At 40.9% G+C, this 21,047-nt stretch overlaps 1 protein-coding gene and 1 long non-coding RNA gene across 6 annotated transcripts in view; one reads left to right on the forward strand and one right to left on the reverse strand.

Moving 5' to 3' along the window:
* Positions 1-21,047, forward strand: part of trpc7b (transient receptor potential cation channel, subfamily C, member 7b) — a 94,183-nt gene that overhangs the window by 6,111 nt on the left and 67,025 nt on the right. For 3 of the 5 annotated variants that reach the window (XM_055178077.2, XM_055178078.2, XM_073854443.1), the window contains 2 exons: positions 3,641-4,000; positions 9,568-10,330. In XM_055178077.2, the coding sequence (XP_055034052.2) occupies positions 3,663-4,000; positions 9,568-10,330 (1,101 nt within the window). In that variant the 5' untranslated portion in view covers positions 3,641-3,662. The remainder of the gene's footprint in view (positions 1-3,640; positions 4,001-9,567; positions 10,331-21,047) is intronic. The other 2 variants (XM_055178081.2, XM_055178082.2) reach the window with 1 other exon arrangement.
* The window catches only part of LOC129437338 (uncharacterized), a 30,757-nt gene continuing 22,907 nt past the window's right edge, over positions 13,198-21,047 (reverse strand). The window contains exons 2-3 of the long non-coding RNA XR_008642238.2: positions 14,021-14,159; positions 13,198-13,947 (exon numbers count right to left, since the gene is read on the reverse strand). This is a non-coding gene — a long non-coding RNA (uncharacterized lncRNA). The remainder of the gene's footprint in view (positions 13,948-14,020; positions 14,160-21,047) is intronic.

Consider the following 21,047-nt stretch of genomic DNA (forward strand, 5'->3'; position numbering starts at 1 on the left):
GCCTACTGCAGCAACGCTGGCTTTGATTGGATTGTAGGTCTGCCGTAAAGCAAGTTTTTGTAGTTTTCACTCGAACTACAGGACCGCGACCCGGCGGTTGGAAACTTCTTTAGTGGGGTTTTGGCCGATAGAGGGCTGCAAAGCGAATGTGAAAGTGCCGTTCACCCTGTTTCGAGTGGATGAATGACTGAAACTTTTTTGGAAACGTTATTTTAAGGTAAAAAAACTCTTTGGCGTTGCTTTAAAGGTGCAGTGTGTACATTGTAGCGAAGTCTAGTGGTCAGGTTGCGAATTGCAACCAACGGCTCATTCCACTGCTCACCCCTTGCTTTTAAAACGCATAGAGAAGCTACGGTAGCCGCAACTTAGTAAAAAAGTTTGTCTGTTACGGGCTTCTGTAGAAACGTGGTGGCACAAAATGGCGACTTCCATGTAAGGGGACCCTCTGTCTTTGTAGATGAAACGCCTCATTCTAAGGTAATAAAAACATAACGGTTCATTGTAAAAAGGTCTTTATACACCCCTGAAAATATAGTTTTGTATATTATTTTGCATTTCTGTCAAGAGATCCTTCTAAAAATTACACACTGCACCTTTAAAGAAAGTATTATAAAGTGCAAAGTATGGTATAATATTATAAGATACGAATAAGATGATGTTATGATTTTTATGCAGTGGTACAGCTTTGCCCCTAAAGAGTTCATATTAGTACCTCTGATGTACATATTGGGATGAAATGTGACCCTGGACCCCAAAACCAAGGGTCAACTGAAAATCTGGAATCGGACGGTGCGAAAAATGAAATTGAGAAAATCGCCTTAAAAGTTGTCCAAATGAAATCCTTAACTGCATCCACTAATAAAAGTTGTGATAAATTTACGGTTGAAAATTAACAAAATACCTTCATGGAACATGATCTCTTGTGACTGGTTTTGTGGTCCAGGATCACAAATGTATACATACCCGTACCTAAATGGTGCATGTGGACCTTTTGCAGCCATACCGTCTGTGTAGCTTGTTCAGTGGGTTTGTGATACATATATTTATTTTACTTAAATGTCTCAGTTGCTGATAGATGAAGTTTAGAGCGGTTTACGCACACCTATGAATTATTTTACATTATGAATACGTTACAATACATTAGGACAACTTGAGTTTCATTAAATATATTCAGTCTTCACAGAAAGGTTCTCTTCTGTTGTTTGTACTATGTGTTTTTTCTTGGCAAATACAAACAGCATGAGATTGAGTGAAAGCTTTTAGGAGACTTCGGGCCAAATACAGCTGACCAAAAGAGAGCAATCCATTATACATAATGCATGTAGCCTGTCCACCATAGAGAGAGAGAGAGAAAGCAATTGAAATGATAGGGAACATATGACAAACACACAGAGATAGAGAGACGAGGTGTCAGGTCAGGGTCTGAATTTTGCATATGTGAGAAAAAAAACTTTTCTTTCTCTGTGTTGTCTTCTTTTTCAAAAGCTTTTCACAGTAAATGGTTTATTTCACAGCCGGTGGCTGTTTAAAACATGTGCTCTGAAATACAGTTGCTGTAGAAATGCCTCCAGCTGTTTGACTTCACATCTTAGTCCTCAGACACAGCCTGTGCAAGAAACACATGGAAAGATCGAAATGATAGATATCTGTGTATAGCTGAAAGAAAGTTTGGGCTTACATGTAACATGTATACAGTATGAAACTGATAAATTTAAATATCTTGCTTTTCTGATCAGAATTGAAGCAATACAGGCTAACATACTCATACAATTATTGAGTTATTTTTCTTAAAATGAATACATAAAGTACATAAACAAACATTGTTCAAAACTCCTTGATTCACCATGGTTTACAATGTATTACTTTCTTCCGGATTTAAAGGTGCAGTGTCTAAATTTACGCAGCATCTAGTGGTGACGTTGCGAATTGCAACCAACGGCTCAGTCCACTGCTCACCCCTTGCTTTTGAAACGCATAGAGGATCTACGGTAGCCGCCACCGGAAAAACATGTCATCGTTGGAGAAACTTAGTAAAAAAGTTTGTCCGTTAAGGGCTTCTGTAGAAACATGGCGTCACAAAATGGCAACTTCCACGTAAGGGGACCCTCGGTGTGTGTAGATAAAAACGTCACATTCTAGGTAACAAAAACCTAACGGTTCATTATAAAAAGGTCTTTATACACCCCTGATAATATAGTTTTCTATATTATTTTGCATTTCTGTCAAGAGATCCTTCTAAAAATTACACACTGCACCTTTAACTAAAGGATGGTTCATATTTAGAGACTAGAAGAAATTTGAGGAAGGGCTCTGTTGAATCAATGCCCTGGCATCCATTAGCTTCATGCTAGCACAGTTTCTGTCTCATTCTCGTCAGTGATGTCAATCAATGTCTAACATGACCTTTTACAGGCCAGAGGGCTTGTTTAGTATTTAAACTGGCCCAGATGTGCAATATACTGAAAACAAAACATTGTAGCATTACAATTTGTTAAACATTTTGGGGCGGTTTCAACGGCAGGATTTAGACTTTTTGGGCTGCTTTAATTTAAAAACATCTTGCACTGACATATCTTAACATATATCAGTGCCATTGTTTTTTATATCAAGATGCACACCAGTAATGTTTGTTTGTAAAAAATGTCCTAACTAATGTCTAATCCTAGATTAATCTATACCCTGTTTAGAAAACTTCCACTTTGTATAAAATAATTCTCATTTTTGTGAGCCATATTAACACAACAAATCTACTCATTTGCATTGTTAGTTAATTATGTCATCACCATGAAAAGAGTGAGGGCTAAAGCAGGTTGTAGTTTTTAGAAACAGCAAAACGCAAATAACAGATATTTACCCTACTGTGAAAAAAACCCTGTTAAAACCAGCATAAGCTGGTGAGTTGGTTTTAGCTGGTGTAGCAAGCTGGTCAAGATGTGTTTTAATCTCTTTTTAAGCTGGTCAGGCTGGAAGGCCAGCTGACCCACCAGCTTTACCAACCAGCTGTCTGCAGTGCTGCATGCTCCATAAAGGAAATTCAGACACTCGCGGACATGGATTTCTGCACGTCTTTTTGGGTAAAGTGACTGCGTGAATTGGGTTAATACGTTGCATTTTCGTTTTTGCTGCGATTACCAATGCAAAAGAAGACACTGGCTATTCAAGTAAATTGTTCAAGTAAAAACAAACTTGAGATTTATACATGGGCACAGTAGGCACATGCCCCAGTAAAATCCCCTGTAGTGAAATATTGATTTCAGAGATAAATTGTCTGGAATGGATTTTCAGAGATACAAATGAGGTGAGAAAACATCATGGCCCTTGATTTCAGCAGGAAGTTGAGTGATTGCATGCACAGATGGGCGAGTTTGGCTTTGTGCATGTTTGTGCTTGCGTGTGTGTGTGTGTGTGTGTGTGTGTGTGTGTGTGTGTGTGATTAATTAATCTCTGGGGTTCCCTGTGGATTTTCCTAGAATGTACAATGGACACAGAAAATGACCCAGTGTGATGTCAGATGACCATTCCTGGACAACCCCCTTCCACACACACACACACACACACACACACACACTTTGTTGATGTCAGTGTTAAACTGTCTTCTCCCACTTGTTGCTTACTTTCATAAAACAATGTCTCTTATCAGCTGCGGAGCATGAGCTCTCCCGATGTGTGACGAAGGCGAGGGTCTCCGTGTCTCCTCTTCCTACTCCTCCCCACCCTCCACCTCCTCTCCCGCTCATCTCCTTCAGAGATCCCCGGTGCGTCGGGCATCTGCGCCACTGCCACACGCTCACCCCCCGGATAGGCGATCCAGGAACGCGTCGCTGCGCGATTTGCAGGAGTTGATCAAAGGCACACCGGCGCGTTTTGGGCGATGGTGCGAAGCGTCTCCAGTGCGCGGCGGTCTTCAGCACCACGGACAGCGGCGCGGATCTCTTCGCTCTCCCGCTCATGATCCGCACAGCCCGGATGAGTTTCTAGAGAACTGCGCTCTGCCTCACGCGTAAGTCAAACCTCTGTTTTGAGTACACAGATTAACCGGGTCACATTTAAAAACGTTTCGACAGATCACGTACTGATCATTTTATTAAAACTGTTTTGAATAAAGTGAAAATTTGACTGAATCAGGGTTAGGTTCATTAAGGTAAAGGGTCATATCAGGTAATATAGGTTTCTAACATCGTTTTACACCATAATACTAGACTGTCAGTGCGCTTTCTTTAATTTAAAATTTTGAAGTAAAACTATAAAAAATAATGTGAATAATTTCTGTTCCGTCTAATTAAATAAATATTAAAATATATATTTTGTGAAAAAATGATTCTCTTTAATATTCTGGCCAATATTTTGTTAAGACCTATATTATAATTCTATTATTACGTCTTTCTGTAGTATTTTAAGTCGTGTCTACTTGGTTTGTCGTACATCAGTTTCTCCTCTAGTTTTAAATTAATATAGAGTGTTGAAAACTGACAGAGAACTTTTGTTGTCATCGCTGACTTTGATAGTTGTGCTGCGTCCCCAAGCTCCCCAGTGTGACGCGCATGCGCTTAACCACGTGCCCTCCAGAACTCCAGAGTCCGCGGAAAGGCTTCAATCATTGATTAACACGAAGCATTGATCTCGCAGCCTGCCCTGCCGTACATGATTTGTAATTATTTTTTCATGTTAGAGATGCTCATCAGGTTGTGTGAGGTTACACGGAATGATGTAGAAAGTGGGCCTGAAGCAAAAACTAATAACCTGACAAAATCCTGCAGGAAACTGCTTTATGGATTTGTTTTAGGATGCTTATGTTGACAGAACATCCTCTTTTCTGCCATTATGTCAATAACACAAAACACTTGCCTTTTTGTGTTTCAAAACTAGTTTGTGTGTAAGTTTAATACTTTATTGTGCTTTGTCAGCTTTTTTAGAGAAAGAAAGGCATATTAGTTTGGAAAACTTCCACTTCGACCACTTCCGAGTTTAGAATAGAGTTCAAAATTCTGAGTTCAACAAAAGCTTGTAAACGGGGTCGTCACTTCTTTTATGTTTGCTTCGTCTAATCTGCCTTACTCCTCATCTCTCTCTCTCTCTCTCTCTCTCTCCCTCTCTCATTGTAATTCCAGATGGTCCTTTTATTCTCTGTGCTGATGAGGAGCAAAAATTCCATTTCCTTGCTATTGCTGGTAAAGAGTTCAGAAAGGAGAGAGAGAGAATCTAGTGTAGGATAAAAGGATAGAGAAGTTTGCATAGTTATTCATTCTGTGTGTGTGTCCATCCAGAAAATCATTTTTTTTCTCCATATGAATCCCGTCATAATTTATTCCCTGTATAAACTCGTTTATAATGAACCTGAGCTGTCAGATAAGACTGTAGCACATTGCACAGGAATAAATGATGAAGTAATGTTAAAATACGTTCCTCTGGCAGTTTGACTTGGTAAAGCTCTGTGAGGTTTACAGAACATTACATTGCAGTTTGAAGATTTACATATTGGTATCTACTCCACCAATGACTATGAAACAGGACTATCTGTTGAAAAAACAGTGAATGATAAGGCATGTCAGAATTAGCAGCAGTATGAGTTATTGTTTGAAGATGAACTTCAATTCTGAATACAAAGTCTACACTTATTTCTGCCAGTCTCCTGTTTACTGCATAGCCATTAGTGGGCTAGTGTTTCTCTACAGCGACTATTCCAAAACATATGCAAACACATGCAGTCTGTGCACATGTAACTACAATAGATATTAAGATCTGGATGTGACACTTTCATGTTCCTTTCTGTGTTTGATGTTTCAGAACGGTGTGTATCTCCTGTGATCTTCTCTTTATATAAATTCATTCTTGTATTTGTCTGTGAGCACACAGTGTCAGGTAACAGGTGTCCCAATAACGTCTGTCTGCTACAAAGAAACTTGCCTGTTTAAAACTACAGTATGATGCTTGGGAGCTATGACCATGTGGTTGCCATGGTTTTGCCGTGGGTTGCTAAGGTGTTCAGGTGATTGTTACAGTGTACAGTGGTTGCTTGAGGTTTCTGATTGGTTGCTTGGATGTTGCTTACTAGACCATGTCAGCAGATATTCTGATGTTAAGATATGACTCACGTCTCTGTTTAATAGATATCTATAGCACTTTTTGCTGTTTTCAGCACATTTATGCATAAATTCTTACTTATTCTTTACATGCCTTATGTATATTTTAACCCAGCTCACATACACAAACCTAAAGTATTATTAGGAACACCATACTAATACTGTGTTTGACCCCTTTTGCCTTCAGAACTGCCTTAATTCTACGTGGCATTGATTCAACAAGGCGCTGAAAGCATTTTTTAGAAATGTTGGCCCATATTGGTAGGATAGCATCTTGCAGTTGATGGAGATTTGTGGGATGCACATCCAGGGCACAAAGCTCCCGTTCCACCACATCCCAAAGATGCTCTGTTGGGTTGAGATCTGGTGACTTGTGGGGGCCATTTTAGTACAGTGAACTCATTGTCATGTTCAAGAAACCAATTTGAAATGATTCGAGCTTTGTGACTGGGTGCATTATCCTGCTGGAAGTAGCCATCAGAGGATGGTCAGAAATGGTGAGAAACAATGCTCAGGTAGGCCGTGGAATTTAAACGATGCCCAATTGGCACTAAGGAGCCTAAAGTGTGCCAAGAAAACATCCCCCACACCATTACACCACCACCAGCCTGCACAGTGGTAACAAGGCATGATGGATCCATGTTCTCATTCTGTTTACGCCAAATTCTGACTCTACCATCTTAATGGCTCAACAGAAATCGAGACTTATCAAACCAGGCAACATTTTTCCAGTCTTCAACTGTCCAATTTTGGTGAGCTTGTGCAAATTGTAGCCTCTTTTTTCTATTTGTAGTGGAGATGAGTGGTACTCGGTGGGGTCTTCTGCTGTTGTAGCCCATCCGCCTCAAGGTTGTGCGTGTTGTGGCTTCAGAAATGCTTTGCTGCATACCTCAGTTGTAACAAGTGGATATTTCAGTCAAAGTTGCTCTTCGATCAGCTTGAATCAGTCGGCCCATTCTCCTCTGACCTCTAGCATCAACAAGGAATTTTCGCCCACAGGACTGTCGCATACTTTTTCACACCATTCTTTGTAAACCCTAGAAATGGTTGTGCGTGAAAATCCCAGTAACTGAGCAGATACTCAGACAGGCCCATCTGGCACCAACAACCATGCCACACTCAAAATTGCTTAAATCACCTTTCTTTCCCATTCTGACATTCAGTTTGGAGTTCAGGAGTTTGTCTTGACCAGGACCACACCCTTAAATGCATTGATTGATTAGATAATTGCATTAATGAGAAATTGAACAGGTGTTCCTAATAATCCTTTAGGTGAATGTATTTTATTGTGATTTATTGTTTGCTACATAAAATCATCCTACCCAATGTAAAGAACATTCTGTGAAAATATAACCTTGATATCTTTAATATTGACTGGGTCATGCCAAACTTTGATGCCTCTCACCTCATGATTAGATTATGATACTTTAGCCTGGATTTCACAGACAAGCTCACATAATATAACGTAATCTATGAATTAATAATACCTTTTTAAAAACAAGTTCTCTCTGTCATGATCTGTTAATATCTTAAAGCCCCCCTTACCTAGAGAATGCACTTTAAAAAAAGCTATCTTTGCATTTAAAGAGACGTTTTTATTGCAGCCACAAATCATGTATAATGTAATAATGAAATATAATGAAAGATCTGTGGTGTATTTTGAGTATTTTTTATTGTTGAAAACACCTAGATTAGCAGCCCTTTAAGTCTTCAAACTGTGCATATTTGGTTAGCTTTAAAGATGCAGTGTGTACATTTTAGATGGATATTTTGACTGAAATGCAATATGATATAACTTGGATAACTGTTTATATGTTCAGTGGTTAAAGACCTTACAAAATGAGCTGTATTGTTTTTATTACCTTAGAATGAGCTGTTTTTCTATAGACGGTTTCAGCAACATAAACAAGCGGCTGTCGCGGTCCGCACGTACAGTAACTTCTGGTAAACTTCGCTAAGAATAAATAACAACAACGTTTTTTAAACGTAGTTTTATAACAAGCAAGAAAACAACACATAGATTACCTAGGAAACCAAAACATTCGTTATTTCCAACGAGGAATTTGTTCAAGACATCAGTTTAGCAACTAGTCAGACCGTTAAAAAACCGAAACCGGAATTAAAGTTCGGATCCAGACGTGTATCGCGTCAGCGCACGTGCGTCCGACGAAACAGTCTAAACAGTCTTAAAATCTACACACTGCACCTTTAACTTTGCTGTAAGTATTTTCCAAAGCAACAATATATAAATAAAACATATAGGGGTGGTTTCCCGGACAAGGATTGGCTTAAGCCGGGACTAGGCCTTAGTTAATTAGGAAATAAAACTAGTTTTAACAGACATGCATTACTAAAAACATTACTTGTGTGCATTTTGAGGCAAAACAAAGAGTACTTATGTATTTTAAGATATGGCGGTGCAAGTTGTTTTCAGTTTGGACCGCTCTTAAAATTTTAAAAAGTCTAGGACTAGTCTAATCCCTGTCTGGGAAACCGCCCCATAAAATATTAAAGAGCACATGGGGTGAAGAAGAGCTGAGAGAATGAACACAATGTACAGATATTGTTTGATACTGTGTTTATTTTCCAGCTGATTGTCTCTTTCTGTCTTGTTCATTGGAGCACAGAGTTTGCCAGACAGCATATTGATTTGCAGACTGTACATGCATGTATTACTCTGTATAGCTGCTGTATTGTTTTTAACCCATGCTGGGTAAATATTGGACAGAACACATGCTGGGTTATAAATGACCCAATCTTGGGTGGTTGTTGTTGTTATGCAACCATGAGTTATAATAACCCAACAGTTGTATTAAAAACTCCAGCATTGGGTAAACTTTAACCCAGCAGTGCAATATTTACCCAGCATGGGTTAAAAACAACCCAGCCGTTTTTATACTCTATGTGTAGATTTCTGTCTCTGTGTTGTGTTGCATTAACAATGTGTGTTTGACTTTGATCACAAAGAATATTACAGCGGATACAATCATACCACTTAACTTCCACATCCAGCATATTTTAATGGTTGTCATTGTAAGATAACAGTGCTTAAGTGTTTAAATCATTGCAATTTTCTTGGGTTTTGCTCCCACTTAAAGATTGTGTCTGAGAGAAAGAGAGAGATCTATAGGAAGTCCTGTCCTGGGTTCATTATATTATTGATTATCGGGCTACTGAGAGGTCAGATTGCCTTATGTGATGTGATGGCCAGTGAAACATTTCTAAAAGGAGCAATTGTGATTGGCTGGTTAGGCCAACTGTGAATCGAAAAGCTAATTTAAACCCTGGAGAGGTCAATGTCTGTCGTTTTATCAATAGTAATATTCTTTCTCATTTTAACATGCAAGTACACAAGAGTAGATAGAGCAGGGTTTGGCATTCTTGGTCCTGGAGAGTCACTGTCCTCCAACCATCCAGCTCTAGTAAATACACCTTGATCTGTCCATTTACAGTACAGTTAGCTGATTTTCTGTATTCTGTCTTTCAGGTCAGCGGTCATGCATCGCAGGCACACCACCCTTCGAGAGAAGGGGCGTCGCCAGGCGGTCCGAGGCCCTGCCTACATGTTCAATGAACGTGGGACCAGCCTCACAGCAGAGGAGGAACGTTTCCTTGATGCCGCAGAGTACGGCAACATTCCTGTTGTCCGCAAGATGTTGGACGAGTCCAAAACGCTCAACTTCAACTGTGTGGACTACATGGGCCAGAACTCATTGCAGCTAGCGGTCGGCAATGAACACCTGGAGGTCACGGAGCTCCTACTGAAGAAGGACGGAATGGCACGCATAGGTGACGCGCTCCTATTGGCTATCAGCAAAGGATACGTGCGAATCGTTGAGGCCATACTGGCCCACCCGGCATTCGCGGGAGGATTGAGACTCACCTTAAGCCCGTTGGAGCAAGAACTGAGGGACGACGACTTCTACGCCTACGACGAGGACGGGACACGATTTTCCCACGACGTGACGCCTGTGATCCTGGCCGCCCACTGTCAGGAGTACGAGATCGTCCACATTTTGTTGATTAAGGGCGCCAGGATCGAGCGACCGCATGACTACTTCTGCAAGTGCTACGAGTGTACGGAGAAACAGAGACGAGACTCCTTCAGCCACTCCAGATCGCGCATGAACGCGTACAAAGGGCTCGCCAGCGCCGCCTACCTGTCATTGTCCAGTGAAGACCCCGTGCTGACGGCTCTTGAGCTCAGCAATGAACTTGCACGCCTTGCCAACATAGAGACAGAGTTTAAGGTAAGTGATGAGGCTTTTGCTTTGTAAGATTACCCCATTTACAATCATTAAAGTACAAACTGTGGATACATGTGTAGAAGAACCAAAAATCAATCATTTGATATTGCGCCAGGAAAAATAACAATAAAACGCAATCACTTTAAACCAAATATGAACGCTTTATAAAACTTAAATCTCATTTTCCCAAATAAGATTAAACAGCAATAATGCTGAATGTTTACAAAAGACAATCAGCTTTCACTGTATGAGAGCAATAAATAAGACACCAGAGAGAAACAGAGCAAGAACGGGTGAGAAAATTTGATTTCTGTCCTTTACTTCACACTTAATGCTCCATAACCTTGTGATTTATGTAGGCAACATTTTCAAGCTCAGATAACACACAGTGTCCACTGTCTCGTGTCTCTGCTCATCTCATGTTAATGTTAAACCTATAGAGTAGTATTACATCCTTCATATCTCCGAAGAGTCTTTAGTTTTATCAGATTAAAAGACAGATCAGCCCAGCGAGTCATGAGCAAGCGACACACGCAAAAACATTATCACACCATCTCTGGATAACTTCACTACATGTTCGTGTTGTTTACATTATATGCACTTATGCGCAGATTGCCAACAAAACACAGACATTTGATGCAATTTTACATACCATCTGCGACTCCGTTTGGGACCCATTTCAACAAAATCCAGCGTTAAACAAACACATGCGCAAAACTCCACTGCTACCCCGGATAAACGAACTATATCCATTGTTTCCATAAGGCTGGCTTACTTGGAAAGCTGAAGAAGGCTTTCTTCTCCTCACATCTTAAAACACACTTCTTATTTCGTGCCATTGTTGATTCCTGATATAAAACAAAGATGTCGCGTGCAGTGATGTCTGTGACTTCTACACGAAGGAACAATGCTAATGAGCGTCCTCATTGTCATCGCTCTTCCTGATTGACGTGCGGGCGCGCTTTCCAGGGGAAGTGCCCATAAAAGGAATGTGGGGTCACTGATACATAACAGGGATGAAAAACTTGTGGGAAAGAGGAGGTGTAAGTTTGGCCTTGAAATTGTGACACTTTGCATTTGTTTAGCCTGAGGATTTTTCTCATTTTAATGGACTTTAGTGGGCACCAACACTTGACACTTGACTCAACACGTAACAGTTTTTTTCAACGCAGTTTCGAAGGACTATAAACGATCCCAAACGAGGCATAAGGGTCTTATCTAGCAAAACGATTGTCATTTTTGACAAGAAAAATATAAAATATGCACTTTTAAACAACAACTTTTCGTTTAGGTCCGGTCTTGCGCGACCTAACGTAAATGCATAGTGACGTAGGGAGGTCATGTGTAACATATATAAAACGCACATTTGCGGACCATTGTAAACAATAAACTGACACAAAGACATTAATTTGTATCAGTTGACATATAACAATGTAGGAACGGTCCTCTTTCAACACACTTGTAAACACTGGGGCGTAGTTTCTCGCTCGTCCTCTGTGACCTCTTGGCGTCATGAAGTATTGTGTGAGGTCACGCTGTTGTTTCAGGACCGGACCTAGACGGGAGGTTGTGGTTTGGAAGTGTATATTTGTTGTTTTTCTTGTAGGAAATGACAGTCGTTTCGCTGGATGGGACCCTTGTGCCTCGTTTGGGATCGTTTGGAGTCCTTTGAAACTCCATTGAAAAAAACTGTTACGTGTTGAGTTAAGTGTTAAGTGTTGGCGTCCACTAAAGTCCATCAAAACGAGAAAAATCCTGCAATGCTTTCCTCAAAAAACATAATTTCTTCTGGACTGAACAAAGAAAGACATCAACATTTTGGATGACATGGTGGTGAGTAAATTATCTGGATTTTTCTTTTAAGTAAATTGACTATTCCTTTTAAAAGATAATTCCGGTATTTAACACGTTGAGTCTCATTTCTGGGTTGTTTTGGATGAACTACAGTGATGGACAGTAAAATTTTGACAATAGGTCGTGTCTTGACTTTTTGACTCGTTTAGAAAAGTCTCTTGACTGCTTCAGAATGGAAGTCAAGGGCCATGCACAAACATGTCATTAAAACAAAACGTAACGTTCATTTTCAAAGTGTGCTACTCACCGAGTAGTTCGTGGTGTTTCGTTGATGATTAAAAACAAATATATCGGCGCAATGTATGATTTCAATCCGTGTTATTTATAGTGGATTTTTTCAGATACCTCACAACCGCGTATATACTTCTGCTCTATATTTGAGTCTTACAAAATGCCAAATAAAACACGACAGAAACTGTATTTCACTACACTACTTGTTTATAATCATCAACGAACATCACAAACCACTCAGTGAGTAGCACAGTTTTGAAAATGAACGTTAAGTGTTGTTTTAATGACATGTTTGTGCATGGCCCTTGACTTCCATTCTGAAGCAGTTCTAAGCGAGTCAAAAAGTCAAGACACGACCCATTGTCAAAATTTCAGTGTCCATCACTGTAGTTCATCCAAAACAAACCAGAAATGAAACTCAGTGTTAAATACTGGAATTATCCTTTAAGACCTAAATGATCGTGTTAATGAGGATACTTGCAAAGACGAGAATTTTGACGCATAGGACAATAAAGCTGCAAAAATGCTCACGAGCTTAAAGAGCAGCGGTTGTGCCACTTGTGCACTCCTCACAGACAGAAAGAGTGCACGCATATAGATCTATTGTTTGTGTTTCAATGTGTGCCGTGACGAGGGGGTTGGGGGATAGATTTATGACAAAAGCAAAGATTTTACATAAAATTCCGACTACGCCACCCCGGGACTTACACCCGGGGAAATAATCCTTACACCCAAAAGGCGGCGCACAAGTTCGTTCCTCAGTAAAAGTGAGCAGGAGACGTGGGTATAATACAAAAATAATCATTTATTGTACAATATTCATGATTTACTTTAATCAGGTAAAAGGATGATTTAAACAGACATGATGAGGTTGTTCAAAACAGGTCTCCAGCTGTCACACTTTAACAGTAAGACACAAAACATTACACCACATTAATCACAAAACAGAATTATACCAAAAACAACAAATAGTACAACATAATATAAAATGCCCTCACTGCTAAAATGCAATGACCGGCAACAAATTGAATACACAAACAAATGAACACAGTACCAACCTACAGGGCTGAGGCTACCCACCGGAGTGATCTCTGGCGCAAGTTATCCACAAGCACAATTTCACACCACACGGTGAACTCAAAGCACACACTTATACACTTCAAAAATGTGTAACACGGTAAACATTAAACGTTACCACCACCACAAGATCCATCCACCCGTGGGAACCTCAGCACCTAAAAGTATAAACAATATACAAATATTCAGACAAAATGATATACAAATAAAGAAAAGAAACAAAAGGGGTTAAAGGCAAGGGAAGCTACACTGCGCGAACGCCACAGTCCATTTGCCAACTCCAAATGCACCGGACAGTCCTTCACTCGGATCTTAAAATCAACCCTGAACTTAGAAACCAGACAGTGTACAGTCCAGCATACAGCAGAGAGGATAAGGTCGGTGCTACCGCGATGCTACTCAGCAGCACGAGAATCAAACACTCACGAGGGACAGGACGTAGAACAAGAGGGAGAACCCTAAAATAAACAAATACGATATTAAAACTAATTACAACATCATACAAACATTGACTTCATGCTGGACACTTACCGAATAGTGGTATCACCCCAGACAAATAACAGTTTTATGGCATAGCTTAACCCACAGCAGATCAACCAGCGGCCAACTGAGGTTACACTCATGTACCACTACACGTAGAAGGGCGCCAGCACGCTAGACAAACGACACACTAAATCCAAAACAAAATATAGCTGCAAGCAGCGATGGCGGGCCCTCGCACGTTTGTTTACCGCTACACGGTGCCTCCGAGAAAACGATGCACGGTGGGCAAGTGCATCAAGTGGGTAAATATCATGCTGCTACTGACCCATTTAGGTACTGTAGGTAAAAGAAACCCCACATTTTAGACAAACGGGGGCGCTAGTGAGCCACTAAATAGACACGCCTTTATCTGACGTTTTTGTCAACACTTAACAGCCGACAAATCTGATGTGTGTGCCAAATTTAAAGTTAATCTAAGCACACCAAGAGCCTTAAATATGCCTGACATAAAAGTAAAGTTTGACACGTTGCCATGGGAACAGCGTTAGAGATGTCAAAAATTCCTTCGCAATTTAGCGTCTACAATGTCTCAGCATCATGTTGACAACTTCTGGTGTGAATTGCATTATTTCCCTAGAAGGAGTATTAAAAAGAACATTGCATGCGACTGTCAGGCTTAAATAAGCCTTTAAAATGAAAGTAAAAAGTTTGACGCGTTGCCATGGGAACAGCGTTTGAGATATCAAAAATCCCTTCACTATTTATCATCTCCAATGTCTCGGCATCATGTTGACCACGTTTGGTGTCAATCGCATGAATATCCTAGAAGGAGTATTGAAAAGTTCACTGCATGGGCTTAAATATGCCTTTAAAATGAAAGTAAAGTTTGAAGCGTTGTCATGGGAACAACGTTCGAGATATCAAAAATCCATTCGCAATTTATCATCTACTATGTCTTGGCATCATGTTGACCACTTTTGGTGTCAATCACATAAACATTCTAGGAGGAGTATTTAAAAGAACATCACATGGAACTGTCAAAAAAATCAACCTTTGTGACTGCAACACTTCCTGGCGCCTGGTGGTGGCGCTATACCCGAGACTTACAATAGGCACATCGATGCTATCGGAATCTTCAGACGAACAAACACTCCGCGTGTCATCACAATAAGATATTTTTTGCCTTAGATATTAGACACTTTCTGTTTCTCTGATTTCGCCATGACTTTGCCGCTTCGCCATTGCAACACCGTTCGAGATATCAAAAATCCCTTCGCAATTTAGCAAGTCCAATGTCTTGACATCATGATCACCACGTTTGGTGTCATTTGCTTGAATCCCCTAGGAGGAGTATTCAAAAGTTCACCGCATGCATTTTTTAAACAATCCAAAATGGCCGACTTCCTGTGGGGCGGAGCTAATAGGTTTGATTGTGAAAGTTGTTCGGGTCGATGAGATCTATATACGTACTAACTTTCGTACATGTGCGTACATGTTTGCCCGATTTGTGCACCAATATTTTTTTTGCATTACAGGGGGTGCTACAGAGCCCTACTGCCACACCCGTGTTCCAGCGTTTGCCCAGTCCTAATGGCCGACGACTTTGAGGTCTGTGCCAAATTTCCGGTGTTTTCGAGCATGTTTAGGAACCCAAAGTGCATGCCAAGTGCTTAAATATCCCTGAAAATAAAAGTAAAGTTTGACGTGTTGCCATGGGAGCAGCATTCGAGATATCAAAAATCCCTTCGCAATTTATCATCTACAATGTCTCAGCATCATGTTGACCACTTTTGGTGTCAATCGCATGAAAATCCTAGGAGGAGTATTTAAAAGTACACCGCATGCAACTGTCAAAAAATCCACCTTTTGTGACTGCCACACTTCCTGGTGCCTGTTGGTGGCGCTATACCCGAGACTCACAATAGGCACATCGATGCGATCGGAATCCTTGGCCGAACATACACACTGCGTTTTTATCCCAATAAGAATTTTTTTGCTTTAGATATTAGACACTTCCTGTTTCTCTGAATTCGCCATGAATTTGTCGCCTCGCCATGGCAACACCGTTCGAGATATCAAAAATCCCTTCGCAATTTAGCAAGTCCAATGTCTCAGCATCATGTTCACCACGTTTGGTGTCAATCGCATGAATCCCCTAAAAGAAGTATTTAAAAGTTCATGATTAACACACTTCCTGCTGCCTGGTGGTGGCGCTATACCTGAGACTCACAATAAGCACATTGATGCGATCGGAATCTTCAGACGAACAAATGCCTCGCTTGGCATCACAATAAGACATTTTTTGCCTTAGATATTAGACACTTCCTGTTTCTCTAATTTCGCCACAAATTTGTCGCCTCGCCATGGCAGGACCGTTCGAGATATCAAAAATCCCTTCGCAATTTAGCAAGTACAATGTCTCGACATCATGATCACCACATTTGGTGTCATTCGCATGAATCCCCTAGAAGGAGTATTTAAAAGTTCACCGCATGCATTTTTTAAACGATGCAAAATATCCGACTTCCTGTTGGGCGGAGCTTAAATGTTAGAGGGCGAAAGTTGTTCGGGTTGATGAGATCTATAAGCGTACCAATTCTCGTACATGTGCGTAAATTTTTGCCCGATCTGTGCATCAATGGTTTCTTCTGCATTACAGGGGGCGCTACAGAGCCCCTGTGCCACGCCCGTTGTCCAGCCTTTGGTTTTCTGCAATGACGGACGACTCTGACGTCTGTGCCAAATTTCAAGAGTTTTCGAGTATGTTAAGGCACCCAAAATCCCCAAAAGTGTTAAAAAAAAAAAAAAAAAAAAAAAAAAAAATATAGCTGCAAGCAGCGATGGCGGGCCCTCGCACGTTTGTTTACCGCTACACGGTGCCTCCGAGAAAACGATGCACGGTGGGCATGTGCATCAAGTGGGTAAATATCAGTGGGCTATTTAATGTTGTTTCTGAGCCATTTGGGGACTGTAGGTAAAAGAAACCCCACATTTTAAAGAAACGGGGGCACTAGTGAGCCACTTAAGAGACACGCCTTTATCTGACCTTTTTGTCAACACTTAACAGCCGAAAACTCTGATGTGTGTGCCAAATTTAAATTTAATCTAAGCACGCCAAGAGCCTTAAATATGCCTGAAATGAAAGTAAAGTTTGACGCGTTGCCATGGGAACAGCGTTCGAGATGTCAAAAATTCCTTCGCAATTTAGCATCTACAATGTCTCAGCATGATGTTGACCACTTTTGGTGTCAATCGCATGAATCCCATACAAGGAGTATTCAAAAGTTCACAGCATGTAACTGTCAGTCTTAAATATGTGTAAAAATGAAAGTAAAGTTTGACACGTTGCCATGGGAACAGAGTTGGAGATATCAAAAATCCCTTCGCAATATATCGTCTACAATGTCTCTGCATCATGTTGACCACTTTTGGTGTCAATTGCATGATTATTCTAGAAGGAGTATTTAAAAGTTAACTGCATGCAACTGAAGGGCTTAAATATGCCTTTAAAATGAAAGTAAAGTTTGATGCATTGCCATGGGAACAACGTTTGAGATAATGAAAAATCCCTTCGCAATTTATCATCTACTATGTCTTGGCATCATGTTAACCACTTTTGGTGTCAATCGCATAAACATTCTAGGAGGAGTATTTAAAAGAACATCACATGGAACTGTCAAAAAAATCAACCTTTGTGACTGCAACACTTCCTGGCGCCTGGTGGTGGCGCTATACCCGAGACTCACAATAGGCACATCGATGCGATCGGAATCTTCAGACGAACAAACACCCCACGTGTCATCACTATAAGACATTTTTTGCCTTAGATATTAGACACTTCCTGTTTCTCTGATTTCGCCATGACTTTGCCACTTCGCCATGGCAACACCGTTCGAGATATCAAAAATCCCTTCGCAATTTAGCAAGTCCAATGTCTTGACATCATGATCACCACATTTGGTGTCATTTGCATGAATCCCCTAGGAGGAGTATTCAAAAGTTCACCGCATGCATTTTTTAAACAATCCAAAATGGCGGACTTCCTGTTGGGCGGAGCTAAAATGTTAGAGGGCGAAAGTTGTTCGGGTCGATGAGATCTATATGTGTACCAACTTTCGTAAATGTGCGTACATGTTTGCCCGATCTGTGCACTCCTGTTTGTTTTTGCATTACAGGGGGCGCTACAGAGCCCCCGTGCCACGCCCGTGTTCCAGCCTTTGGCTTTCGGCGATCACGGACGACTCTGATGTCTGTGCCAAATTTCAAGAGTTTTCGAGTATGTTAAGGCCCCCAAAATGTCCAAAAGTGTTGAAAAAAATAATAAAAAAAAAATAAATAAAAATAAATATAGCTGCAAGCAGCAATGGCGGGCCCTCGCACGTATTTTTACCGCTACACGGTGCCTCCGAGAAAACGATGCACGGTGGGCAAGTGCATCAAGTGGGTAAATATCGGTGGACTATTTATGTTGTTACTGACCCAATTGGGCACTGTAGGTAAAAGAAACCCATCATTTTGGACAAACGGGGGCGCTAGTGAGCGACTTAAGAGGCAAACCTATGTCTGACCTGTTTGTCAAAACTTAACAGTTGACAACTCTGATGTGTGTGCCAAATTTGAAGTTAATCTAAGCATGCCAAGAGGCTTAAATATTCCTGAAATAATAGTAAACTTTGATGCGTTGCCATGGCAACAGCGTTCGAGATGTCAAAAATCCCTTCGTATTTTATCATCTCCAATGTCTCAGCATCATGTTGACCACGTTTGGTGTCAATCGCATGAATATCCTAAAAGGAGTATTGAAAAGTTCACTGCATGCAACTCAAGGGCTTAAATATGCTTTTAAAATGAAAGTAAAGTTTGACGCGTTGTCATGGGAACAACGTTCGAGATATCAAAAATCCCTTCGCAATTTATCATCTACATTGCCTCAGCATCATGTTGACCACTTTTGGTGTCAATCGCATAAACATTCTAGGAGGAGTATTTAAAAGAACATCACATGGAACTGTCAAAAAAAATCAACCTTTGTGACTGCAACACTTCCTGGCGCCTGGTGGTGGCGCTATACCCGAGACTTACAATAGGCACATCGATGCGATCGGAATCTTCAGACGAACAAACACCCCGCGTGTCATCACTATAAGACATTTTTTGCCTTAGATATTAGACACTTTCTGTTTCTCTGATTTCGCCATGACTTTGCCGCTTCGCCATTGCAACACCGTTCGAGATATCAAAAATCCCTTCGCAATTTAGCAAGTCCAATGTCTTGACATCATGATCACCACGTTTGGTGTCATTTGCTTGAATCCCCTAGGAGGAGTATTCAAAAGTTCACCGCATGCATTTTTTAAACAATCCAAAATGGCGGACTTCCTGTTGGGCGGAGCTAAAATGTTAGAGGGCGAAAGTTGTTCGGGTCGATGAGATCTATATGTGTACCAACTTTCGTAAATGTGCGTACATGTTTGCCCGATCTGCGCACTCCTGTTTGTTTTTGCATTACAGGGGGCGCTACAGGGCCCCCGTGCCACGCCCGTGTTCCAGCCTTTGCCCGTTCGCAATGACGGACGACTCTGACGTCTGTGCCAAATTTCAAGAGTTTTCGAGTATGTTAAGGCACCCAAAATGCCCAAAAGTGTTAAAAAAAATAAAAATAATAATAAAAAAAAAAAAAAAAAAAAAAAGAATAAATTCGAGCAAAAACAATAGGGCTTCGCACCTTTCGGTGCAGGCCATTCTGGCCTGCTCCTCGGTGCTCGGGCCCTAAATATAGCTGCAAGCAGCGATGGCGGGCCCTCGCACGTTTGTTTACCGCTACACGGTGCCTCCGAGAAAACGATGCACGGTGGGCAAGTGCATCAAGTGGGTAAATATCATGCTGCTACTGACCCATTTAGGTACTGTAGGTAAAAGAAACCCCACATTTTAGACAAACGGGGCGCTAGTGAGCCACTAAATAGACACGCCTTTATCTGACGTTTTTGTCAACACTTAACAGCCGACAAATCTGATGTGTGTGCCAAATTTAAAGTTAATCTAAGCACACCAAGAGCCTTAAATATGCCTGACATAAAAGTAAAGTTTGACACATTGCCATGGGAACAGCGTTAGAGATGTCAAAAATTCCTTCGCAATTTAGCGTCTACAATGTCTCAGCATCATGTTGACAACTTCTGGTGTGAATTGCATTATTTCCCTAGAAGGAGTATTAAAAAGAACATTGCATGCGACTGTCAGGCTTAAATAAGCCTTTAAAATGAAAGTAAAAAGTTTGACGCGTTGCCATGGGAACAGCGTTTGAGATATCAAAAATCCCTTCACTTTTTTATCATCTCCAATGTCTCGGCATCATGTTGACCACGTTTGGTGTCAATCGCATGAATATCCTAGAAGGAGTATTGAAAAGTTCACTGCATGGGCTTAAATATGCCTTTAAAATGAAAGTAAAGTTTGACGCGTTGTCATGGGAACAACGTTTGAGATATCAAAAATCCCTTCGCAATTTATCATCTACTATGTCTTGGCATCATGTTGACCACTTTTGGTGTCAATCGCATAAACATTCTAGGACGAGTATTTAAAAGAACATCACATGGAACTGTCAAAAAAATCAACCTTTGTGACTGCAACACTTCCTGGCGCCTGGTGGTGGCGCTATACCCGAGACTTACAATAGGCACATCGATGCGATCGGAATCTTCAGACGAACAAACACCCCGCGTGTCATCACTATAAGACATTTTTTGCCTTAGATATTAGACACTTCCTGTTTCTCTGATTTCACCATGACTTTGCCGCTTCGCCATGGCAACACCGTTCGAGATATCAAAAATCCCTTCGCAATTTAGCAAGTCCAATGTCTTGACATCATGATCACCACATTTGGTGTCATTTGCATGAATCCCCTAGGAGGAGTATTCAAAAGTTCACCGCATGCATTTTTTAAACAACCCAAAATGGCGGACTTCCTGTTGGGCGGAGCTAAAATGTTAGAGGGCGAAAGTTGTTCGGGTCGATGAGATCTATATGCGTACCAACTTTCGTAATTATGCGTACATGTTTGCCCGAT

This window comes from Misgurnus anguillicaudatus, chromosome 16, assembly GCF_027580225.2.
Source record: "Misgurnus anguillicaudatus chromosome 16, ASM2758022v2, whole genome shotgun sequence".
In the NCBI taxonomy this organism is placed as follows: domain Eukaryota; kingdom Metazoa; phylum Chordata; class Actinopteri; order Cypriniformes; family Cobitidae; genus Misgurnus; species Misgurnus anguillicaudatus.